Source organism: Megalobrama amblycephala, linkage group LG21 (assembly GCF_018812025.1).
Source record: "Megalobrama amblycephala isolate DHTTF-2021 linkage group LG21, ASM1881202v1, whole genome shotgun sequence".
In the NCBI taxonomy this organism is placed as follows: Eukaryota; Metazoa; Chordata; class Actinopteri; order Cypriniformes; family Xenocyprididae; genus Megalobrama; species Megalobrama amblycephala.
Genome location: NC_063064.1, coordinates 9,804,077 through 9,831,136, shown reverse-complemented (window position 1 = coordinate 9,831,136; position 27,060 = coordinate 9,804,077). Strand labels below are relative to the sequence as shown.

At 36.0% G+C, this 27,060-nt stretch overlaps 2 protein-coding genes and 1 long non-coding RNA gene across 3 annotated transcripts in view; 1 reads left to right on the top strand and 2 right to left on the bottom strand.

The window, feature by feature from the left end:
• Positions 1-4,706: 4,706 nt before the first annotated feature.
• Positions 4,707-5,780, bottom strand: LOC125256710. The gene is made up of 2 exons (XM_048172911.1): positions 5,693-5,780; positions 4,707-5,576 (listed from the first exon to the last, which is right to left on the bottom strand). The coding sequence occupies exons 1-2, from the start codon at positions 5,742-5,744 to the stop codon at positions 5,014-5,016; spliced, it is 615 nt and encodes a 204-aa protein (XP_048028868.1). The 5' UTR covers positions 5,745-5,780; the 3' UTR covers positions 4,707-5,013.
• A 1,533-nt stretch (positions 5,781-7,313) lies between these two features.
• Positions 7,314-12,315, bottom strand: LOC125256241. The gene is made up of 2 exons (XR_007182081.1): positions 11,624-12,315; positions 7,314-7,696 (listed from the first exon to the last, which is right to left on the bottom strand). It is a non-coding gene; the product is annotated as an uncharacterized LOC125256241 (long non-coding RNA).
• Positions 7,603-27,060, top strand: part of rbms2a (RNA binding motif, single stranded interacting protein 2a) — a 66,373-nt gene continuing 46,915 nt past the window's right edge. Inside the window, 1 exon segment of the mRNA XM_048172062.1 lies at positions 7,603-7,730. Coding sequence (XP_048028019.1) covers positions 7,659-7,730 — 72 coding nt within the window. The 5' untranslated portion in view covers positions 7,603-7,658.

Sequence of the window (27,060 nt, the reverse complement as noted above, 5' to 3'; positions counted from 1 at the left end):
TTTTACAAATGGGGATTGTCGTGGAAATTCTCAATACAAATCTGACTTCACCACTGACAATTTAAACAACTCCTAGTTGTTAATATAATACTACAGTATCTCTAGGTAATTCCCTGAATTCCTGAATACTTACAACACAATCCAATACTTCCCTGAAGTATGGTGACGGCGTCCCATCAAGAAGCTACTATCACTACCTCAATCACACTTGGCTGTTATTTTTGTTGTCTTTTGAGTGTAGAATCTTTATAACTTATATTCCTCACTACCTCAATCACACTTTAGCTGTTACTTTTGTTGTCTTTTAAGCGTAGATCTTCTATTTAGCTGCGCAGCATATACCTGACACGACTTCCAAGTTGCTCTTTGTAGAAATAAAGTTTTATTTACGGCCGGGAGGTCACTCGTCACAACGAGTGAGTCTCCATGAATAGAAAGATACATGCACATTTAAGTCTTACAGCTGGGTAAAAATCAATATCTTCATCACTGTGATTTGTTCTGGTGATTGGTTTGTAATGATATAAGCTAATCATGTGACTGGTCTTTGACCTGAGCATCCTTAGTCTGCATTTTCTGCAGTTTCATGTTGACATAAAATATTTCCATCACAGGATAGACTCAGAAGGGTGAACAAATAATGTTTTTAGTAATCACATTAAAAACACATTTGAAGCATTGGAAAAATGTTGCGTGAGCGTATCTAATTACAGACAGCGTGTTTCTTATTCAAACGTTCCCAGTAGCTTTGTCTTTATTGCAATCTTTATTGTGATAACTGCATTAACATATAAATACAACATTAAAAAGTCAAACATTGATGGTTTTGTGTCGATGTACAGCGAGTACAGAATGACAGTTCACCGGAAATGCCCAAGCTGGCTTAACAAAAACCAGGAGGTAACTGTGCAATATGGTCAATTGTGATCTGCCCTGACAATACAGCACTCTGTTGATCACAGGGCTAGAGCAGAGGTTTTCAATCCTCGTCCTGGGGATCCACCGATCTGCACATTTTGTATGTTTCCATTATTTAACACACCTGATTCAGATTATCAGCTCGTTAGGAGTGTGTCAGATAAGAGAGGCATACAGAATGTGCAGAGTGGTGAATCTCCAGGACCAGGATTGAAAACCACTGGGCTAGAGAATCCAGGCAGCTGCGGGTCACTGTGACACGCATGAGGCCCACATGCCAGATACAAAGTGGGATGGGGGCTTTCAGCCAAAGCTGAAGTGAAGCAGTCCTAATCATGCACTCTCAAGGCAGTGGGCATCAACCCAAGTGTTTTCTGAAAACACTTTAAGGGAAGAGTTTTCCCCAGCTTGAGCTCAGGGAGCTGATTAAGGTCTGTGAGTGCTTGGATACGTGTACATTAATTCAGATACATTTGAAAACACATCTTTTTGGTAAAATGCTTAAATATGTCAGTTTGGAGCATTTTTAAACATATACGCTGACTGGGTTTCAGAAAAGTATATTGCTTTTCTGCATATTTACAGGCAGCCCCAAAAATAAAAGTTGGTTGATAAGTATGAGTCTGTGTCCATGACCAGATAATTCAGCATGTGAACTCCACTCAATCTCAAGTGGGGAGAGAAAGCGTATCAACACATTTCATGAAATGATTTTTTATTAAAATTCGGGAGGAGTGCTTTCAAATGATCCTTTCAATCATCACGTCATTTCAACCAGCTGTCAGTAATCAACATGTCTACCCAATCAGCATAATTGGAGGACACTATAAATATGCAGTCAACTCACCCATGTTCCTCGACAGTTTTTCAGCATCCCTCCACCACCCTGTCTCCTCACACTCACCTGGTTATCTTCCTAAACCAGAATACGGGGGGAGTACTCTGGGTTGGGGCCAAATACCGAACTCTGAGTCCTCTCCTTGGACAGCATGCCAAATACATTTATTTATCTGACTTATTTGCAAGTGTGAACTCGTGAATATATGACATAGTGAAGAGGAGGATTGTAAACTTATACGCTGCACCTTAGAATGCAAACTTAAAAAAAACGTCTGTGAATGATGAGGCAATCTGAATATGAAAGTATAGGCATTCTTAAGGTCCACTGAGATAAACCAGTATCCTGGCCAAACATGCGAGAGGATTTGTTTCAGTGTGGTCATTTTGAATGGGCACTTTGATAATGTGGTCTAAGATGGGACAGAGCCCACCATCTTTTCTCAGAACCAGCAGCTATAAAAGCCACTCTTGTAAAATATCACACCGTTACATAATCTGACAGGGACTGAAAGTATTTGGGTGTGAGCTGAGAGTATATCTGCCGCAGTGTTTTAGAGCACACCCTCCTCCCCAACAGAATAATACAACTTATTTATCAAAGGAATTTACATACTTTTTGAATTTTCATTCAAAATTGGCCCAGAAATTTGAAGGATTTTGAATAGGTTTGATGTTTCTGATAAACTGAACAGAATGTTTTTTTTTGTCTTGCTCCTGAAAGTGAATTATGGGATACACTTAGCCTCACATACTGCTCTAAAGCGGTGTTATGTTAGTATGGATTTAGTGTGTGCTAAGGCAGTGGTTCTCAACTCCAGTCCTCGGGACCCACTGCTCTGCACATTTTGTATGTCTCTCTTATATGACACACTCAATTCAGTTCATGCAGACTCTCCTAATGAGCTGATGATCTGAATCAGGTGTGTTAAATAAGAGATACATACAAAATGTGCAGAGCAGTGGGTCCCGAGGACTGGAGTTGAGAAACACTGTGCTAAGGGCCATGCAGTTGGCATTTTTTTGACCTCGAACAATCTTGCACCACAGGTGTGTATTGGAGGGGCCCTGTGACTAATGACTGTACAGCTGCAGACAAGCAGTATGAAAGGGGCGGATTACACAACCTCATTTTTTATTTTCAACATTGAACTCAAGATGTCGCCATCTGCTCATTCTACCAAGCTTTTGCAAATACATTCTGCAGCTGCAACACATTATTAAGGCAGTTCATTGAAGTAACATACAGCCTTGAAATGAGTCCATAGTCTCTGTTTGAAAATATTAGTTCAGGTTTCTATATTTGGTTTAATATCAATATAATTAGGATGTGTCCAGAACTTTATATATATATAAATATAAAAACCCAGTCTTCATGTATTTTATAACACTTCCGCTTGTGATTCTTATTAAAAGCGGGTCATTTTTTAGGATTCTTTAGCTAACCTAAGTCTCTGAGATCTTGACACCTTGCACTTCTGGAGACTCCAGGTAGGTTGCAGTTCTGGAAAATGGTGGCGCTGGAGACTAAAGGGTTCCTGATGGTTTCACACTTAACTCTTCACCTTAATTCTTAACTCTTTTGCAGTTAACATGTGTCTTTTCTTTTCCACCTGTTTTTGTATGACCCCGCTGACCCAATGAGCATTTTGCTTTCCCTTGGTCATGCTTTAACTTTGCAATTTCTAGTATTGCATTAGTATTGCGTCCTTCTCATGAGTATTTAATCATTTTTGACTTTTCAGTCTGAGTTAAATCTCTTTTTTGGCTCATTTTGCCTGTAAAAGAAAACCTGCCTAATAATTCTGCACACCTGAATATAAAGCGTTTTTCATTTCCAGCCTTCATGAACAATTATATATCACTTATAAATGATTAAAAACATTATTAATAGTAGTTATTAAGATTGATGTGGATTGAAATTGGTAAAATGTGCTTGGAAAAAAAATATGATCAGAAAGTCAGCTTGCCTAATAATTCTGCACACAGTGTATATATAAAGTATCCTTTGTATTCATTGTGTTTTTGTAAAAAGTAAAAAAAAAAAAAAAAAAAAAAAAAAAAAATCATTGGAAAATGATATGAACTGTTGTGTACTATGTATATGTACTATAAATGTCCTATTGTGATACTGCAACATTTTCAAAGTAAAGAACTGAACATTTCTGATAAATATGCATCATCCATGTTAACTGCGTTACACAGTTGTCTTTGTCAACAACTACAGAAGCTCTAAACCTTTTGGGTCAACCTTGACATATAAAAGGTGTTCAAGTTAGCTTGAGTTCAATAATTAATTATTTGTACTATATTTTTGTTCGATGATATTTTGTATTTAATAGTTTGTATTTTTAGGGGATAAATTATATTTATGCAGTAGTTATAGTTATATTTTATTCAGAAAAATTAATTTCCAACTTAAACTGTCAAATCTTGAGTGCTTTGGAGAACAGACTTAAAGGGCCAAGAATTAAATATATACATTAGATGAAAGCGGCCACTTTTGGCCGCGAGGACATTTTTTTCCCAGAAACAATTAACCTTTACAAATCATGTCCATGGTTTGTGTGTGTGTGTTTTCACATAGCAAGTGCCAAAACTTTTACCAAGTTTCGAACCATTCCGATGAAGTAAACAATTGTAAAAAACATAAAATTAAAAAAAAAAAAAGAACGAAGAACACCAAACTGTATTTTATCAAATTATTTTTTAAAGCTAACCATCTTATGAAATGTAGCCAGTGTCCATAAATGATTTAAATGGCATAACACAGTGAATTTTGACTCACTGAGTAATATGAAAGAATTATTTGTCTTGAATTAAGTTCATTATACAGCCATGACTCAGGCTGTAACCAACACTGGAAGCCCTCACAAACTTCACCATCCTGTATTTCTACATTGTGAAATACCTGAATGTGTGTTTCATGTGGTAGCAATTAACCAGTTTTATTAAAGTCAGAAATACTATTTAATATCAGAATTGAATCAATCTACATTAAGTTAATAATCTGATAAAGAAAAGTACATTTACCTTTAATCATTTAGAAGATGTTTTTATCTGAAATCGATGGAAAATCATTCCATCAGCAGGGAACAGTTCAGGTAAAGGTCTGTGAGAGTGATTTGGTGCCTCTTACGGATGGCACCGCAAGGCGGCGTTCACTTGCAGAACACAAGCTTCTGGAGGACACATAAGTCTGAAATAGTGAGTTTAGGTATAGTGGTGCAGAACCAGTGGTTGTTCTGTAAGCAAACATCAGTGCCTTGAATTTGATGTCAGTGTAAATGAATAGAGAGGTGTGATGTGCGCTCTCTTCAGCTCCTTAAAGACCACTCTTGCTCCTGCATACTGGATCAGTTGCAGAGGATTGACAGTACATGCTAGACGGCCTGCCAAGAAGGCATTACAATAGTCTAGTCTGGATAGAACAAGAGCTTGGACAAGGAGTTGTGTAGCATGCTCCGATAGGAAGGGCCTGATCCTCCTGTATAAGGCAAATCTGCAGGACCGGGCAGTTCTAGCAATGTGGTCTGTGAAGTTTAAATGATCATCAATCACAACTCCAATGTTCCTGGCTGTCCTGGAAGGAGTTATGGTTGACGAACCTAGCAGAATGGAGAAGTTGTGATGAAGTGTTGGGTTGGGCGAGACCACAATCAGTTCTGCCTTTGCAAGGTTGAGTTGAAGGTGGTGGTCCTTCATCCAGCCAGAAATGTGTGTCAGGCAGGCTGAGATGTGAGCAGCTACTGTCGGATCATCATGTGTGTCATCAGCATCATAGTAGTGGTAGGAAAAGCCATGTTTCTGAATGACAGATCCTAGTGATTACATGTAGATGGAGAAGAGAAGTGGTCCAAGCACTGAGCCCTGAGGCACACCAGTAGCTGTTGCAACTTAGACACCTCACCCATCTACGACACCCTGAAGGACCTACCTGAGAGATAAGACTTGAACCACTGGAGTGCTGTTCCTGAGATGCCCTTCATTGTGTGGGCTGACAGGAGGATCTGGTGGTTAACTGTGTCAAATGAGAGATGAGTAGAGATGACTGCATACCCAGCTAACAAAAACATGTTTTGCTAACGTTCCTGTTAAAGGATTAGTTCACTTTAAAATGAAAATTACCCCAAGATTTACTCACCCTCAAGCCATCCTAGGTGTATATGACTTTCTTCTTTCTGATGAACACAATCGTAGTTATATTAATAAATATCCTGATGCATCCGAGCTTTATAATGGCAGTGAACGATACCAATGAGTATGAGCTGAAGAAAGTTCATCCATCACAAACATACTTCTGAAGTGAAGCAATGCGTTTGTGTAAGAAAAATATCCATATTTAACACGTTATAAAGTAAAATATTTAGCTTTCGCCAGACCTCCTTCCATATTCTACTTACAGAAAAAAGCTTTTCCGTAAGTTGAATATGGAAGGCGTATGATGTAGTAAGCTTTTTGAACTGTGAGAGGCGTTACAATTTCTTAAGTAGAATACAGAAGGCGGTCTGGTGGAAGCTAGATGTTTTACTTTATTACTTGTTAAATATGGATATTTTTCTTACACAAATGCATCGCTTCGCTTCAGAAGGCCTACTTCCACACCTGTAAGACCTTCGTTCATCTTCAGAACACAAATTAAGATATTTTTGATGAAATCCGATGGCTCCATGAAGCCTGCATAGCCAGCAATGGTACTTCCTCTCTCAAGATCCATTAATGTACTAAAAACACATCTAAATTGGTTCATGTGAGTACAGTGGTTCAATATTAATATTATAAAGTGACAAGAATATTTTTGGTGCGCCAAAAAAACAAAATAACTACTTATATAGTGATGGCTGATTTCAAAACACTGCTTCATGAAGCTTCGGAGCGTTATGAATCAGTGTGTCGAATCAGAGGTTTGGATCGCCAAAGTCACGTGATTTCAGCCGTTGACATGCGATCCGAATCATGATTTGATACGCTGATTCATAATGCTCCGAATCTTCCTGAAGCAGTGTTTTGAAATCGGCCATCACTAAATAAGTTGCTATTTTGTTTTTTTGGCGCACCAAAAAAGCAATAGTTTTTTTTTTTTCTTAAGCAATAGTTAAATTAAGGGAACGTTACTTTTGAATGTTCTCCGAATGTTCTAAAACAAGTAGTAACATTTAAAAAATGATAGATGAACGTCCAACTAAAACATTTCAGAAAAACATTCCATAAACGATGTATAGATAATGTTTTTATGTTAATGTTTTGAGAACCTTATTAAAGACCAAATAACTTTGAGCAAACGTTGTATCAATGTTACTTGAAGAGCGTTTGTTCATAACATTGCCAGAATGTTAGTTATAGTTCTGAAAACATTCCCTGTTAGTTGGATAAGTGATTTTACCCCTTAAAAGGCACTCTGGACTAAAATATAACTCTGGAATAAAATGAATGTGTAGTTGGAAGGTTTTAGTTTAAAATCTGGCATTATTTCATTGATTCATTGACATTTTGAAATGCAAGTCTGGCTTATTTGTATAGACACAATGGCAATTTAAAGTGTTTTTCATACAAATGAGTAAAACAAACACAAAGTTTAATTAAAAATGGATGGATTAAGACGAATAAAAATGAAAGTATAACTTTTCCAAAGCACATCTCGTTAGATAAATTCTCCACAACAAGATTTTATGCAACGGCAAGTATATAGATGCACTTTTGTCAAAATGTATACAGCGTTAGCAGGTTTCTGTGTGTTATGGTTGCTTTGGTTGTGGCGCTAGGACCCGGGCGGACTTACAGAGACACACAGCAGCAGCAGCAGCGGCAAGCGGCTTCAGTCTTGGCGACGGCGGGACTCGATCCCGCCTGAACTTCCTCTCACTGACGTCAGCCTCGCCGCTCCGGACACCGTGCTGAGAAAAATGCTGCTCTCCGTACCGCCAAGGACGGGAATCAACCCCTACAACGGATACAACAGCAGAAACAGCAAAAAGGTAACGCAGACGTACTTTTCTGTGTATTTGACTGTTGCTTTCCAAAACCAGTGGTTTTCTTTGTACAAATGTGAGCTGCAGTGTCCTTGACAAATCAACTTCAGCTTTCTATGGAATCATTGTCTCTAGAGCTGGATAAAAGACGGCTCAGGATCTGCTTGGTTTTGTTGGGAATGGCGGCTTTCATAAGTTTCTGGGAATAATAGCTACATTCGTCGTGTTGTTGTATCTAAGTCGTTTAAACCCACACACATTAATACACACATCGTTTTCCATAATTTTACTATCGAACTTTGGAAGCAAATTATGGAAAATTTACTTTCCCAAAGCGAAGAAAGGTTTAAAAAAATGAAGATATTGATAGATATCAAATGTGACCAGTATCGGTTAAGTGATCGACATATTCTGTATCGTATCAAGAAAGGGATGCGGATGCTTTGATGTTTCTGTTTGCAAGTTTTCAGCGATGGGAAAATACAACGCCCCACCCCTCGAAAAACCCACCGTGACGCTTTCGACTGTTGCGTTGTAGAGTAATAAAATGGAAAAAGTTTCAGTTCAGCGAACTCGTCAGACTCTGTGGACTATGTTTACTCCTCTTGTGACCGTCCATGTTTGTTAAAGAACCAAGTAACTTCGACGCGCAACGCGAAGCGAGAACGCAAGTCTTCAAGCGCGCGACGCGACATACTGTATTAGTTACATTTATAATAATGGAAGCGCGCGCTTGGAATGCTGCCAGCTTAGTTGTTTATAATGTGAGCGTTACTGTAGCGTCGCTTAGTAGCTGTAGATGGGGTTAAACAGTTACATAATTCAGGATGTGAATGTTCCATTGTTTCCCTGAATTTAAGAGTTTTTTTTTTTTTTGGGGGGGCTTATCAAATGCGACATTTTCTGAATGTCACGCACATTCATAATACGATTTTTTTTTTAAAAATCAGTGCTCTCCTTCATATATTTCTTTATGTCAAAGTACCAGTAGTTTATTTATTATTAGGCTATTATTATTATTATTATTATTATTATTTCTTAACATAAGAACAACAGTTAGCTCATTGTGATTTAATATGTAAATAACCTATAATTGGCTGTTTATGTTCATTTATTTTAAATTAAATAATAAGGTATAATTGTTGGCAATGTACTTCACATTTACAGTTGCTGTACACCAAGAGTTTTACATGACATTTGGCAGCTGCTTTAATCCAAACATTGAACCCATGACATTGGTGTTGCTAGTACAGTGTCTCAAGCAATAGAACACAAGTGATTTCTGAAAACTGTGATGGTGGCTGTGCAAGTGTCTGGAATGTTTACAGTCACAAGCGCTTGACAATCACTGCTAATAGGTGTGTGGCTCATGACGCAGTGAGTGTGTCGCACATAGTCACACCCTCAGTCTAGAGACAATGTAACGTCACAGATGAAGACTTTGGAAACTGATTGTAATTCGAAAAATGAAAGTGAAATGAAATTCTGCTTGCTTTGTCCGTGAAATGCATTAAGTTACAGCAGTTTGATTGTTATCCACAAAAACTCACTTAAGCTTTCTCTTAATAAGTAGTAGACTTTACATGCATGTTAGTCCTTCAAATATCAGTTAAGCCCTGTTTACATAGGTAAGAGACTCACAGCAACATTATCTCTTTTTCAGTGTTTTTTGTTGTTGTTTTTTTGTGGCATGAGCAAATGTTGACATTGCATGACACAATGTGGGCATGTCCATCGACACGACAAAGTTGAGTAAAGTTTATCTTTATGCAAATGATCAGCGACTTTCAGCAGTAACTACCGATATGGAGGGCATGTGATCGCCGTGTCGGCGTGCAGGAGAGAATAATCTCATCAATCACAATTTTCCCAATAAAATTAAACATTTCACATTCAATCAAGGTACTCATTGCAAACTAACTGCCAGCCGTCTGACATAAAGGATTAGTTCACTTTAAAATGAAAATTACCCCATTAATTATTCACCCTCAAGCCATCCTAGGTGTATATGACTGTCTTCTTTCAGACAAACACAATTGGAGATATAATAATAATTGCCCTGAAGCTCCCAAGCTTTATAATGGCAGTACATGGAAACCACCTGTTTGAAACTCAAATAAGCGCATCCATCCATCAGAAACGTACTCCACACGGAGTTAATAAAGGCCTTCTGAAGTGAAGCGATACATCTGTGTTAGAAAAACATTTTTCTTACTCAAACGCTTTGCTTCAGAAGGCCTTTTTTAACCCAAATTAAGATATTTTTGATAAAATCCGATGGTTCAGTGAGGCCTTCATTGACAGTAAGATAATTAATACTTTTAGATTCCCATAAAGCTACTAAAGACATATTTAAAACAGTTCATGTGACTACAGTGGTTCAACCTTAATATTATGAAGCGACGAGAATACTTTTTGTGCGGCAAAATACCAAAATGATGGGCGATTTAAAAACACCGCTTCATGAAGTCACATGAACTGTTTTAAATATGTCTTTAGTAGCTTTCTGGGCATTGAAAGTGTTAATTGTCTTGCAGGCAATAGAGGCCTCATGGAGCCATCGGATTTTATCAAAAATATCTTAATTTGTGTTCTAAAGATGAACAAAGGTGTTGAACGACATGAGGTTGAGTAATAAATGACAGAATTTTCATTTTTGGGTGAATTAACACTTTAAATATTAATATTTTATTTAAACAAATGCAATGCTTCGCTTCAGAAGGCCTTTATTAACCCCCCGGAGCCGTGTGGAGCACATTTATTATGGATGGATGCACTTTTTTGAGTTTCAAACATGTGGTTTCCATTATAAAGCTTGGGAGCATTAGGGTGATTATTAAAATAACTACGATTGTATTTGTCTTAAAGAAGATAGTATATACACCTAGGATGGCTTGAGGATGAGTAAATCATGGAGAATTTTCATTTTAAAGCGAGCTACCTCTTTAAGAAATAGCACGGCATTAGTTTACTTTGGAGTTGGCAATCCCACCTTCTGTAGCAGCTCATCAAACTTCGTCCTCTCCAGCCTAAAGTACTGGAGGCAGACCTCATGGCACATGCCCTGCACCGGCCGCTGGCTGCAAGCCTCAGTGGTCTGGTGGACTCGTATAACCCTGGTGCCTTTACTTACGGTGCAGATAGAGTATGCATTGTTTCTCACTGATACTATGCATTGTATGCATTGATTCTATGACATGAACTTTTGTTCCCACAATGTTTTGAATGTAACTGTTATGGACTTTTGAATGTGAAGCTTTCAGGTTACATTAAAGCCTATCATTCTGCATTTGGCATGTGCCTGAGTGGTTTTATGCTGCTCTATATGAACCCTTTTCACATTTCCAGGTTTGGAAAGTGGAAGTGGTAAATATATGAACCCTTTTCACATTTCCAGCCACTATTGCATTTCCATGACTTTCCAAAAGAGGAAAAAATATAGCTAGAGATGAGTTAGGGCTGAAACAAATCCAAACTCAAATAGTCCTGCACTCACCACAGATACTTATGAAATACACATTATTGATGATGTTAAATACCAAGAAAATAAATAATATCATGTTGAATTTATGCATTCACCATATTCTAGTGAAATATATTGTCTTTGAATGGCTTCTCAAACAGCAGTGTTTTGCTGTGAACTTTAAAGCAGAAACACACTCAAATAACTCAGGAACTAAAAATTTGATTGGCTGCAAATCATAGTATAACAGTAACAAGCATTTGCTGTGAAACTGATTTCTCTCATGGGTTCTGTCGTTTCTGCCTCTCAAAATAAAACAAGTGTGCTCAGCTTTAACCTTACAAACATTTCCAGAATTTTGGTACAATTCAAACTGGTAAACACTGACATAACAAATATATCTTAAACATGTATACATTTTAAATAGATTTCTCACCATATTCCTGAGAAGAGTGGATTTCACAACACTATGGCTGAAGTGAACTTTTGTGTTAGTGGTGAGAATGTTACTCCCATGACTAGCTGAAAAACATTTGGCCGTAGTCTGGAGTTCATGCACAGGTTAAGTGCACATGTGGAGAATTCCAGACATATCTCGACCATCTCTCTTTGCTCTGTCTCTCTGACCCGATCTCTCATTCCTGTACCTGTGCCATAAGAGTAAACAAAAGAGAGAACACAAAATAAACACGAGCCGAGGGACGAGAAAAGGCTCTTTGTGAGTGGGAGGCGATTATAGAACCAGATGGCAGAAGGTTTTGAATTACCACATTGCCTTTAAAATGACGTTACTCAAAACTACATTTCCCAGAAATCCTAATTCTGCTGGGTCTCTTGCTGTGCTAATGAATTCTTCAATGGCGGCAGTTTTCCAAGCTTTTTGCAAGAAAACTGCACATTGATTCATTTCAGCCTTCAGGTGATTGTAAATTGTAAGAAATGTTGCTTTTGCTGTAAAAATCGAATCATTGCCTTTCGAGGCAACAATTTTTTATTTAGACATATTTCTATGTCTGCACCATTCATTGCTTTAGAGCTCATTGAAGGAAAAAATTACACTCTAAAAAAAATGCTGGGTTAAAAACAACCCAAGTTGGGTTGAAAATGGACAAACCCAGCAATTGGGTCATTTTAAATCAGTGGTTGGGTTAAATGTTTGCCCAACCTTTAACTCAACTATTGTTTAAAAATGACTAAATTGCCTGCTTAAAATGAACCCAAAATATGTTGGAAATTAACAAGTATTAATATGTTTAATAAATGAACAATTATTAATAAGTTCAATGAATAATAATCAAACAATAAACATTTATTAAATTGCTTTAATAAATGTTCACCATTTGATTATTATTGTTGCCTCTAGTAATTGTGTATGATTTTTAATTTCCAACATACTTTGGGTTCATTTTAAGCAAGCAATTTAGTAATTTTTAAACAATAGTTGAGTTAAATAAAACTGCCCAGCAATTTGGGCAAACATTTAACCCAACCACTGGGTTTATCCATTTTCATCCCAACTTAGGTTGTTTTTAACCCAGCATTTTTTTTTTTTGGAGTGTATCATTTTTATCATTTTATCAGTCTATCATTTTTGGACTCTTCAGTCTACAATTTAATACATTTAAATTGTGAACATTACAACAAATTTAAAAACATGCTAAATATGTACTGTAGTCTTTCACAAACGCTCACTTATCTGGTGACCTAATATCAGATGCCGAAATGTTAGTTTATATAATAGATATTATAATTATAAAAGGCCTCTTGAACATTGGTAAAACTGTCAAATGTCCGCACAATGAAAACCAGGCAGAATGCATGGCCATCTCTGGCAATTCTCATAACTTTTGTTAACTCTACAATTAGTAAATCCACTTCACCAGCTAATTACTCGTCGACAGCGATGCCATAGAAATATACAGAGCTACCACAAGAACAGAAGTTCAAACACAAAATTCTAAAGATGGCGGCGCGCTTGTTTCTCTGGCACATAAGGTCAGTAGGATATACCGACGTTTCTTTGGCTGAAATATGAAATGAGCCACAGCTTTAACAGATCAGATAACAAAAACTGACAGATAACGCAGTGAGCCTGTGAATTAATGCAGGTTTAATCATATTTGTCTGATAGTGATATCTTTATTTGATGAGACACTCTGAGAAGATGACAAGTGTGAATCTGCATCAGTCTCACTGAAGTCTATTGGAATCATATCGTGGTCAAATTTTCATTTAATTGAAATTTTCCAACATTTGTCATCATTCAAGTTCAAATATAGTGCATATTTGCTCTTGCATTTTTTAAGATACTCCTTTGACTAAAAGAGTAAGTTAAAAGAGTGTGTTTCCCTTTCTCAAACTGCCTCATTGCTTATTGTTAAATTATTTATTTGGACATTCTTGAATTTTAATGTTCAACTTTTCAGCTTTTAGGAATTCATGCAGCTAGTCATTCAATTAACAACCTCTTCATTCATTTCAGGATCTTAATTGTTGCTTTGTGCATCAGTTTTCAGGACAAATTAACCATAAGGTTTGATTTTGTTTCAAAGTTTAGTTATGTTATTGCCAAATTTTACAAATAATATGAAATGCAAATATACAATGTGCAGGCCTCACTTTAATAAGGGTCCTTACCAAGTTTACCAAGTCCTTTACAGTTTATAATGCCTTAGTTATAACATATTTGTGTACTGGACTGTCACGGTGAACTTTCAGACAAACAGGTGAAATGAAAATTGAATTTTATTTGTTTTTGTTAACCTGACTTGTAGAGACTGAATGATTAATGTGATACATTTGTGCCATGAGGCCTTTAATTGAGTTTTATTCTGAATGGATCTGTTGGTTTTAGGGTAAGAGGATATTCAGGGCTCAGCCAGCATTTGATTAGATATTGAAGTATACAATTTTTTTACATCTGTATCATTTTCATGTAATAAATCTTTAAATATTAGAGCTAAAACTACAAAAGTACCACTAACTTTAGTCTCAGAAATGAAGAAAGGTTCAAAGTTTACATAAAAATGACAGCAACAACACAAGAAGTTTGTCTGCTTTGGCTTTTTCTTAGTCCGATGTCCATTATAAACAGATGATGGTTATTCCGTTGGTCATGTATTAATAAAAGAATCAGAATCCTGGGTGATTTAAGCTTGTGTGATAAATGTATTTTTCAACACAATAGTTATAAAACAGTGTAAAAGTATTTTTTTCCCCCTTTTCTTTTTAAGGTATAGGTATTTGTTGCAGAATGCTTGTATTAGCGACACAATTACAGGACTTAAAAACTTAATGGGAAAGAAAAGGTATTACTTTACTAAAATATTTGAGGTTTAATTCACAGGAGCCTAATCCAGCACTAATCATGTCTGTTAGTGATTCACATGAATAGTGTGTTTGGATGCGGTAAAACCAGGGTGTCGAGCCAGACCTCTGGTCTGTCGTGGGATATCATGATGATTTCCTCTTGATTAAACAAAAACAATGAAAGTCACAAAGAAATCTGATAGCTGAGACTAATAGATTTCAGGACTGAAGTTTGTGTGTGTGTGTGCTTTATTCTATTAAAATCTAATTAAATAAAGATTTAAAAAGAGTTCACTTTATGTAGAACTGGGTATACAGACCGATGGTGGAAGCTGGTAGAGATTTTGATATAATTTGCTATAATTTAGTATTGGCTTTTGTGTGCATTTTTTTTTTTATTTCCTTGTCTATTTTGATTGATTTAGAGACAACATTTTGATGGGGATAAATTGTATATGAAATATTTCTGCATGAAAAATAAAATGACATTGCAAGTGGACTACAGGAAAAACAATCAACAATAGTTCTACAAGTTAATTTTGTTCAACATTTACTAATACATTATTAATATCAAAAGTTGTATTTGTTGACATTAGTTAATGCACTGTGAACTAACATGAACAAATATATTTTGACTAATAAATAGTTTTAAAACATATATGGTTACACTTTATTTCCATAGTCCACTTTAGACATTCTACTAACTCATTAATTTGCAACTTACATGTCAGCTAACTCTCATTAGAGTATTAGTAGGCTGTTAGTTTAGGGTTCAGGTTAGTAGAATAAATTGACATGTAGTTGTAAAGTTACGTATAGTCAGTAGAATATCTAAAGTGGACTATCGAAATTAAGTGTTAACAAATATCTTGTTCATTCTTCATTCATATTAGCTAATGCATTAACTAATGTTAACAATTGAGAACTTTACTGTAAAGTGTTACCGAAGATTTTTGGAAGAGCTGAAAATGTAGACTAAGAAAAGATACGAGACGCATGCAGAGCAGAATCAGGTTAATGTAACAGCATCAGGTTTCCTCCTCTGAACACTGTTTTACGTTACACACGGTAATGAAGACGCGAGACAGACAGCGAGAGTGAGACGCAGAGGACGAGTCTGATGTCATGGGCTCTGATGTCAGCTGGAGGAATGTGGCGTAGCGTGTGAGGGTGAGAGGATGTCCTGTCCTGCTGTCTCTGCTGGCGATGGTTTGACTCGCTCCAACCACAGCCAAACATACAACAGACCTGAGACTTATGCAAACTAGTTGCAGATTATTTTTTTTATTCATTTATTGCAATGCAAGGCTTATAAACAAATTGTCGAGAAGTAATAATTTTAAAATGAATTTCATGAGAATGTGCAACTCTTGAGTGATGTTCACAAAGACAGATGCTGAACATCAAAACCGAACAAAAAGTGCTGATAACCATATTAAATGAAAATATTTGAGTCCTCTTGAGCCAAAATACCATTCAATCCTCTGTATTTATGATCCATAAACATGAAAACTAGCAGAGCATAAACTTACAAAAACAGGAGATATATTAGTACATCATTATTTTTTTTAAAGACCCCCTGTGGTGAAAATCTAGTGTTTAATGTTGTTTGTATGTCTATGTGGTGTTTTTAATAAAACAAACCATATGCATATTCTTCAGTCAACACCTTTGCTGAGTATTTTCTCCTTAAAACTGCAGTGAACCAAATGCGGTTTGAAATTGCTGGCGTTTCTGATGTCACAAACTTTTTTGTAACCAATCACGTCAGTGTGTGGCCGGGCTTTAGCATATCATTAACTGAATGTTCTTAACAAATATGAAAAATCGGGTAGATTTAGCAATATGGCATGATGTATATTATAATGAAATGATGAACTATATGCCTTTCACCTCTGATGTTCTGAGTTGTTCAAAGCGTTTGTAAGGATGCTGATTGTTAGAAAGCAGCTGTCTGACTCTGAGATGAAGAACGGGAACATGGTTTGTGTAACATTAGCAACACATTATTAGCTGTTTGATAACATATTCAAGCAAAAGGCTAATTATATTAATTGCAGTTATGTGTCCAACGTTGTAAAGAGCAATACCATTCGTGCAGCGTTTACCTCAGTAAGCTGACCGAGTGGAGTATGAGTTGGTGTGAGTGAGTGGAGGCGGGGCTAATTTGCATATTCATGGTTCCGCGTATACTAAATGAAGCAAGGGTGTAGAGTTACATTCAGGCTATTTCAAGGCATGAAGAATTTTTTTTTTATTTTTTCCCACAGAAAAAAAATGTCTAAATATGCAATTTTGGTGATCAAAGATGAGTTTTAGGGGATAAAATTATTGAATACAGGGGGACTTAGTTTTAAGGATTCTGAGAAATACAAAAAAAACCATCAAAAAGAACCAATCATTATGAAATAGGCCTACTTTTAATACATTTCTGCACTATTTGGTGACTAAAATAGAAAAAAAATGACATCACGATATTTTGTTTTTCTGTGATATATCGCTATATGAAAACAGTTTCACCAGATGACTTGAATCACTCTATTTGGGAATCTGCATAGAAATGTACATATTTGTCTAAGGCAAAGTATATGGCATTGATCACACTACTTTGTCATGTTCCTGTACTTTGTACAGACTGTCAGATTTTCTTGCTTCCGTTTAAGCTCTTAGTGCTTGAGAACCTGATCATGTTTTCTTTTTCTGTTCCATGTGCAGTGAACAATATTGTTTGCAATTAGAAAAATACAAAATAGTAAGCAAACCAATTAATATAATTTTTTTATGTGGTATAATATTGTAGTAAATGTATAAATGATATACTATATTAGATATATTGGTTACTTTGAGTTACTTTGGTGTTTTCACCGCTGTGATTACATTAAGATTACAGTCTAGTTTAATATTAATGAAAATTCATTTCCAATGTGAGGAATTGCTGTCCCCAATTGAAGTTCTACCAAATATTTTAAGTGTAATGAAATTAACAATGCAATTATTCGTTTTGTATTATTTGTTGGTGTATTACTCCTCGCTGTTTTGTGACTGTTGAATTTCTTTGAATTGCAATTACGTTAAATCATCGTTCATGCCGTAAGTTCAGTCAATTGTCTCCTCTGCTTACAGTATGCTTCTGCTGTGTTTTATTTGTTGCTGTTTGTGTATGAGATGGAGAAGCAGGTGTTTTGTTGTCTGGGCATATAGTTAATGGAAGAGAAGGAAAGACCTGCTTCTATTAGGAACATCCCCAGAATCCTTGGAATGTAATTGAGCTCAGGGGCCCAAAGGACACACACACATGCAGAGAACAAACAGGCAGGAAAAGAAAAGAAAAGGAGGTGAATTCTACGAGATGTTTAAAGAACAGGCTTAAACCGGGACGCTGGCCTCGTGGATATCCGGAGTCTTAATTAAGACCAGAGGAGCCAATAAAACACTCCATGTGAAGCACAAGTTTCTGTTTCAGCCTCATTGTGTAGGACTAGACTGTGACATGGGATTTGAGTTCCTTTCTGGGTCATCAGATCGGAAATGTGTTTCCTCTTCTCACACCTAATATGGAGTTATATGAACAGTTCAGTTAACAAAATGAGTTCAGTTAACGGGGGGCTGGAGTCACTACAATCTGGATAATAGGAAAATTATGCTGAAAATTGTATTTTAAACAACCCGATAAATTCATTAAACATCTTACTATTAGGTCTTTACAACTAGGCTGGAGCTTATCCTAACTTTAAGAGGTTCAAATTCCTATTTAAAGTTTAGTTTTAAAGAGAAAAATAAGAAGAACATGGCAGTTAAGAATGTTTTGTGAATCCAGAACCAGAAATTTAGTCATTCATTAATATATATTTTGCCCTACCACATGGTTTCAGAGGCAATAGTTTTTGCCTTTAAATGAAGTATTATGTAGATTGTGCATTGATGAATTGCACACAACAAGAACCATGCAAGTTTATCTAACTTAACAGGTGAAGATAACTCAGAGAAAACTTTTGGTCCCACTTTATATTAAGTGGCCTTAACCACTATGTACTTACATTTAAATTAATCATTTGATACAATACACTTATTGTGTACATACATGTTTTTACATTGTACTTATATTTTAAAAACACCTGCATGTGATTACATCTGTAATTAATTTCTGTAATTACTTTTATAATTACACTGTTGGCCCATCCCTTACACATTACCCCTACCCTTAAACCTACCCATACTAACAAACCTGTCCCCCTAACCTTACCCGTATCCCACCTCAATAGCAGCAAAAGTGTTTTACAATACAATATGAACACAATAAGTACATTGTACTTATTTTTTGATGTAAGTACATAGTAGTTAAGGCCACCTAATATAAAGTGGGACCAAACTTTTAATCCTGAAAACCATGGTAACTTTTGTGGTATGTCAGCAATCATAGCAACCACAGTTTACTTCAGGTGAATGTCAGAGCGTCACAAACATCACAAACGTTCACTGGGTTTCAGAGGACATTGAAAAATTAAAGGCATTAATTTCGAAGACATTGAAATTTCATTATAATAACCTTGCAGGGAACAGGTTGTCCAGGTGACCAGGCTTTCTAAGTACAGTGTAAGAACACCAAATGTTTGTGTGTGTATAGGGTTGCAAAATTCCGGGAATTTTCAAAGTTCGATACTTTCTATTGGAATTAAGGGAAATATATGGCAGTTAACGGGAATTGATGGGAATATGAAAAAAATGCCAGGTTAACCTGTAACAGGGAACTTAAGAGGATTAGTTCACGTTAAAATGAAAATGACCCCATGATTTGCTCACCCTCAAGCCATCCTAGGTGTATATGACTGTTCTCTCAGACGAATACAGTCGGAGTTATATTAATAATCACGCTGATGCTCCAAAGCTTTATAAAAGCTTTATAAATTTATCGTTTGGTTCTACCCTACCCTCTATGGTACGGTGTTGCCTCCAGGCAACATGGTCCATTTTAGATTGTTTTTAATAAAATATGGCACCAATTGATTGATCAAATGTATCTCAGGACAGAATAACTCAAATACTAATCAATAAAAGTACAAAAAAGACCAAAACGACCAACAGGGGTCCATTTTGTGTCCTGTTTCAGCACATGTGCACGTCACATGACTCCATATTTTCTCCAATGAAAAGTGCTCTGTGTTCGGGCCGATTACCGAGCTCGGAGCCCTCTCCCCGGACACGCCAAATACGTATACCAATTTATTTCACTGACTTATTTGTAAGTGTGAACTCGTGAAATGGAATCGCATAAGGCCATACAGGTTTAATAGGTTTGAATACAAATGTGTTATATATGTAAAGAAAAGAGTGAGAATTATCTAAATATATTTGCATTTTCACATAATTTTGTAAGGCACTTATAAGAATAGTAATTCACATACTATAGCTGCATATATTATGATCTGCACATTTTCCATAGCACTTCAAAAAGGTGTAAAACACACGTAACACTTGCAGTTGATGAGGGTGAGGATGAGGAGTTAATGAGGGGTCATACTGTGATGAGGAAGATGAAATCATAGTGACAATCCATCAGGGAGAGAGTGACGGTGAGAGAGAAGATGGAGATGAGGATGAAGATGGATATGATAACTTGATATAATAACATAAAGATATGATGGTTTGGTAATATTTGTGTTCAGCTATGGTACAATGTTGCCTGAGGGCAACAGCTGGATATAAAATGTTACTTTTTATTAAATATTAAACTTTTAATACATTCAAAACTGGATACATTTGTTTGTTCATCTGTCTAATTAAAGAAATTGATGTTTTCAATAAATATATTTTTTTTCTACATGAAAATGCCAAATGTTAAAATTTTTCCATTGTGGTACAATGTTGCCTCGAGGCAACAAACTTATAAAAAATAAATACATTAAAAATTTATTAAAATGTTTATTGATATTGTTAAAGTGTCCAATTTTAAGCAGGAAAAACAACACAAATATTTTTTTCCTCATTGATATCATATTGCGTACCATAGAGAGTTAAAATAACATTGAATTTATAGTGGCATAGTTAAATAACAAGAGTTCAGTACATGGAAATGACATACAGTGAGTCTCAAACTCCATTGTTTCCTCCTCCTTATATAAATCTCATTTGTTTAAAAGACGTCCGAAGAACAGGCGAATCTCAACACCGACTGTTACGTAAAGTCGGGGTGTACGCCCCAATATTTGCATATGCAGCCCATGTTCAAGGCATTACAAAGGGCAGGCAGTATTAACGTCTGGATCTGTGCACAGCTGAATCATCAACTAGGTAAGCAAGCAAGGAAAACAGCGAAAAATGGCAGATGGAGCAATAATAACTGACATGATCCATGATATCATGATAATTTTAGTGATATTTGTAAATTGTCTTTCTAAATGTTTCGTTAGCATGTTGCTAATATACTGTTAAATGTGGTTAAAGTTACCATCATTTCTTACTGTAATCACGGAGACAAGACTGTCGTTATTTTCATTTTTAAACACTTGCAGTCTGTATAATGCATAAACACATCTTCATTCTTCATAAATCTCTCCAACAGTGTGTAATGTTGCTTTAGCCACGGAGGACAGCCTCAAACTCATTCAGAATCAAATGTAAACATCCAAATAAATACCATACTTACGCGATTAGACATGCTGCATGACGAACACTTTGTAAAGATCCATTTTGAGGGTTATATTAGCTGTGTGAACTTTATGCGGGAGCGTGAAGAATTAAAGGGGCCGCAGCTAATCTGGCATAGTTAATGATGCCCCAAAATAGGCAGTTAAAAAAATTAATTAAAAAAATCTATGGGGTATTTTGAGCTGAAACTTCACAGACACATCCAGGGGACACCTTAGACTTATATTACATCTTGTAAAAAAAAAAGTTTGAAAAAAGTGGGGATTTAGCACTTACTCACATAAAGAACAAATATAGACACAGAGTGGATTGAGGTCGATTTAAGACTCAATCTTGGGAGTTCTTGTACTTAATGTTGATAATGAGCAAGAATGCAATTGTTCCCAAATATCCACATGATTGCAAAATTGACATTTATTATTATACAACAGGTCAACAAACAAAATGTGCATTTTAAACACAGTGCTGTCAGTAATAACTCTGTTTTGCAATGAAATAATACAAACCCGATTCCAAAAAAGTTGGGACACTGTACAAATTGTGAATAAAAACAGAATGCAATGATGTGGAAGTTTCAAATTTCAATATTTTATTCAGAATACAAAATAGATGACATATCAAATGTTAAAACTGAGAAAATGTATCATTTTAAGGGAAAAATAAGTTGATTTTAAATTTCTTGGCATCAACACATCTCAAAAAAGTTGGGACAAGGCCATGTTTACCACTGTGTGGCATCCCCTCTTCTTTTTATAACAGTCTGCAAACGTCTGGGGACTGAGGAGACAAGTTGCTCAAGTTTAGGAATAGTAATGTTGTCCCATTCTTGTCTAATACAGGCTTCTAGTTGCTCAACTGTCTTAGGTCTTCTTTGTCGCATCTTCCTCTTTATGATGTACCAAATGTTTTCTATGGGTGAAAGATCTGGACTGCAGGCTGGCCATTTCAGTACACGGATCCTTCTTCTACGCAGCCATGATGTTGTAATTGATGCAGTATGTGGTCTGGCATTGTCATATTGGAAAATGCAAGGTCTTCCCTGAAAGAGACGACGTCTGGATGGGAGCATATGTTGTTCTAGAACTTGGATATACCTTTCAGCATTGATGGTGCCTTTCCAGATGTGTAAGCTGCCCATGCCACACGCACTCATGCAACCCCATACCATCAGAGATGCAGGCTTCTGAACTGAGCGCTGATAACAACTTGGGTTGTCCTTGTCCTCTTTAGTCCGGATGGCATGGTGTCCCAGTTTTCCAAAAAGAACTTCAAATTTTGATTCGTCTGACCACAGAACAGTTTTCCACTTTGCCACAGTCCATTTTAAATGAGCCTTGGCCCAGAGAAAACGTCTGCGCTTCTGGATCATGTTTAGATATGGCTTCTTTTCTGACCTATAGAGATTTAGCCAGCAACGGCGAATGGCACGGTGGATTGTGTTCACCGACAATGTTTCCTCTAAGTATTCCTGAGCCCATGTTATGATTTCCATTACAGTAGCATTCCTGTATTTGATGCAGTGCCATCTAAGGGCCCGAAGATCACGGGCATCCAGTATGGTTTTCAGGCCTTGACCCTTACGCACAGAGATTGTTCCAGATTCTCTGAATCTTTGGATGATATTATGCACTGTAGATGATGATAACTTCAAACTCTTTGCAATTTTTCTCTGAGAAACTCCTTTCTGATATTTCTCAACTATTTTTGGCCGCAGCATTGGAGGAGTTGGTGATCCTCTGCCCATCTTGACTTCTGAGAGACACTGCCACACTGAGAGGCTCTTTTTGTACCCAATCATGTTGCCAATTGACCTAATAAGTTGCAAATGGGTCCTCAAGCTGTTCCTTATATGTACATTTAACTTTTCCGGCTTCTTATTGCTACCTGTCCCAACTTTTTTGGAATGTGTAGCTCTCATGAAATCCAAAATGAGCCAATATTTGGCATGACATTTCAAAATGTCTCACTTTCAACATTTGATATGTTATCTATATTCTATTGTGAATAAAATATAAGTTTATGAGATTTGTAAATTATTGCATTCCTTTTTTTATTCACAATTTGTACAGTGTCCCAACTTTCGGGTTTGTAGTTCCAACGAAAGCCACAGCAGAACTACAGCACACATCTGTGTTTCGTGAACAGTTCTGCAGTTATGAACAAATCGTGAGAGTCAATCATTCAATGATTTATTCATAAATACAGCTAGTTGCTTCGTTACTGAATAAATGAATGAATGACTCGATGACTTGCTCATTAAGACAGTGACTTACCACCACCTACTGGTGGTTTTAGCTTAATATTTAAAAGTCTCACTTAGTTTTTACTATCATTGCATATTTCTCTATTGAACATTTTTTTTTTATTTAAAACATTATTTTATAAAGTTATTTATAGAGGTAAAAAATGCACTGGAAAATCAATTTAGGGGGAAAATATTGTCCTTTAATGGAAAAGGTATGACTGCAGTCTAAGTGGAAGAGAGGGGGTACGCAGAAGGATGATAAACCACTCCACTTTAAAAAGTTTAGGAACCACTGATGCAGGAAGTAGCGTAGTACGTCATGGCGTAGCGTAATACCAGTAGTACGTTGTGTAAATTATGCTTTAGACGCAAGTAGAATCTGCATGGCCGGAAGCAAGTTATTTTACTTTATAACATGTTAAATATGGATATTTTTCTTACACAGACTGCATTGTTTCGCTTCAGAAGGCCTTTATTAACCCTTTATTAAATAAGACCTTCGTTCATCTTCGGAACACAAATTAAGATATTTTTTATGAAATCCAAGACCTCTGTGACCTCCCTATACACAGTTATTTTTGTTTGTTTGTGCACACAAAATATTCTTGTCACTTCATAACATTAAGGTTGAACCATTGTAGTCACATGAACTGTTTTAACAATGTCTTTACTACCTTTCTGGGCCTTGAAATTGGTTATGACATTTCTGTGTATAGGGAGGTCAGAGAGCTCACGGATTTCTTCAGAAATATCGTAATTTGTGTTCTGAAGATGAACAAAAGGTCTTACGGGTGTGGAACGACATGAGGGTGAGTAATTAATGACAAAAATGTCATTTTGGGGTGAACTAACCCTTTAAATGTAGTTGGAAAATCGATTAAAGTTCTACTCCCAAATAAACCAAGTCAAAAATGTTTTATATTGGTATTAATTGGCATGCATTTCTGCTTAAGACCAAACAAAATGTTTAGATTTATGTTTATATATGATACAGCTTAACTTCCCATGAAAAGTTTGTGGAAATTTTCCACCCCTTTGCAACCCTAGTTGTGTCCCTCCCTATAAGTTATTGAAGTACTGGCACCAGTGATACAGTAACATCACCCATTGTGGAAAATGCTTCTGTGCTGCTTATGGTTTTTGGGTTTCATGAACTTTTTTTGCTCTTTGTCAACATTAAAAAAAAGTTCAATTTACATTACACAAAAATCTACTTTAGTTATATTCTTTGCTTAGCAACATCACTCAGGTGCCTTAACAAACAAGTCACACTCTGGTTGTTGGTTAGGGGTTGTGTCACGTACATCTTATGTTACTTTTGTAACATGGAAATGAATATTTGTAAAATTTTACATGTTACCATGTAACATGAGGCATTTCTGAGAGTGCTACATTTCCATGTACGACTCCCTACAAAGGTCTTAAAATTAGCTTTATGAAACCTGCAGAAACCCTGTAATTGAACTGACTCTGACTTTGGTTTTCTCTGATCTCCGGGCACTGACTGTTGGCAAGGCCACGCTAAAAGTTCTTTGAAGCCGTTCCCTGTGTCTAATTATTGTAGTATTTGTTCATTGATCTGTGTTTTTTGGCACCTCTGTTCTCTGTGAGTCATTGTGGTTGTTGGAGACATTTGTGGTGTGAGTTGGTTACACTGATTCAAATAATGGATTTCAACCGCACTAAAATTGCTGAAGAATTCATCACCTTTGAAGTATTTTTAATGAATCAACAGACTGATCAGATTGAGCTTTTGAGCCAGTGCGGGGTTCTTTTGAAACTTTTAAAGCGCAAGCAAGACTGGCTCACAAAAGCAAAGGCTCATAATTAGCAGGACTGAAGCGGTCCCCGCAGGGCCCCCGAACGCTTGATTTGTGCTGGTGGATCCTTAAACTAGCAGGCCGTGATCTATAACCCCTCCCGCGGTGTGCGCAGTCAGATGTCTGCTGCCGCTGTAATTGGACGCTTTATCCTCCTCTGAACCACGTCAAGAGCAAATAAGGCAGCCAGAGAGTTTCCCAGAGTGATAATACACAGGGAGCGTTACGCATCAAATGGTAAAGCTGTGAGAGATGTTCAATTTGCTTAATGTGCTGTTCTTTGTCTTCTGTTTTCATGCAATCTTCCATGCAAATGTCTGTTGCTTTCAGAGGAAAAGTACATTCATTTCTCTTGTAGTGCAGAATGGCTCAATGAGTTTGTTGTGATGGTTCCCACGAGACGCTCTGAGACAAACCAGCAAAAGAGAGATAAGTGAAACCACTTCCATTATATGGGCATAGATGCTCTTTTGTGTAGTATATATATATATATATATATATATATATATATATATATATATATATATATTTTGTCTTGAAAGAATTTGATTTTTTTAAAAAATATTTTAAATGTTTGTTTTTATTGTTGTTGTTTTTTTACCCTATAAAAATTTCTCTGATGTTTTACTTAATTTTGAATATCTTTTTTTTTTTTTTTTTTGATTATTTTTTACCCATTAATTGATACTAACAAAACTATTTTTTAGGTTTAAATCAAGGTAGAAATAGTATGAGAAGGCATGCTTTTTTAGATTGATCTGTAACTACAGAAAGTATAAGAAGACAATCTAAGGAAAGAATATACAGTACAGTCCAAAAGTTTGGAACCACTAAGATTTTTAATGTTTTTAAAAGAAGTTTCATCTGCTCACCAAGGCTACATTTATTTAATTAAAAATACAGTAAAAAACAGTAATATTGTGAAATATTATTACAATTTACAATAACTGTGTACTATTTAAATATATTTGACAAAGTAATTTATTCCTGTGATGCAAAGCTGAATTTTCAGCATCATTACTCCAGTCTTCAGTGTCACATGATCCTTCAGAAATCATTCTAATATGCTGATTTGCTGCTCAATAAACATTTATGATTATTTTCAATGTTGAAAACAGTTGTGTACTTTTTTTTTCAGGATTCCTTGATGAATAGAAAGTTCAAAAGAACAGCATTTATCTGAAATACAAAGCTTCTGTAGCATTATACACTACCGTTCAAAAGTTTGGGGTCAGTAAGAATTTTTATTTTTATTTTTTTGAAAAGAAATTAAAGAAATTAATACTTTTATCAGCAAGGATGCATTAAATCAGTAGTAGCAGTAAAGACATTAATAATGTTACAAAAGATTATATTTCAGATAAACTGTTCTTTTGAACTTTCTATTCATCAAATAATCCTGAAAAAAATATTGTACACAAATATTTTGTACAATTGTACACATTAAATGTTTCTTGAGCAGCAGATCAGCATATTAGAATGATTTCTGAAGGATCATGTGACACTGAAGACTGGAGTAATGATGCTGAAAATTCAGCTTTGCATCACAGGAATAAATTACTTTGTGAAATATATTCAAATAGAAAACAGTTATTTTAAGTTGTAATAATATTTCACAATATTACTGTTTTTACTGTATTTTTAATTAAATAAATGTAGCCTTGGTGAGCAGACGAAACTTCTTTTAAAAACATTAAAAATCTTAGTGGTTCCAAACTTTTGGACTGTACTGTATGTGGGAGGTATGTAAAAAATAAAATAACGAAAGTTGTTTGGTTGTTTTGCTATGCTTGCTCATAATACGTTCCATGTGTTTGCTGAGTATGTGGTGTTACACAAGGACAGATAGTTAGG

Excerpts from the sequence above, each read along its gene's own strand:
- LOC125256710 (XM_048172911.1), bottom strand. The coding sequence starts at position 5,744 with ATGAAGGGCATCTCAGGAACAGCACTCCAGTGGTTCAAGTCTTATCTC. Across the intron at positions 5,577-5,692 it reads GTTCAAGTCTTATCTCTCAG|GATCTGTCATTCAGAAACAT; the intron begins GTAGGTCCTTCA and ends TGTAATCACTAG.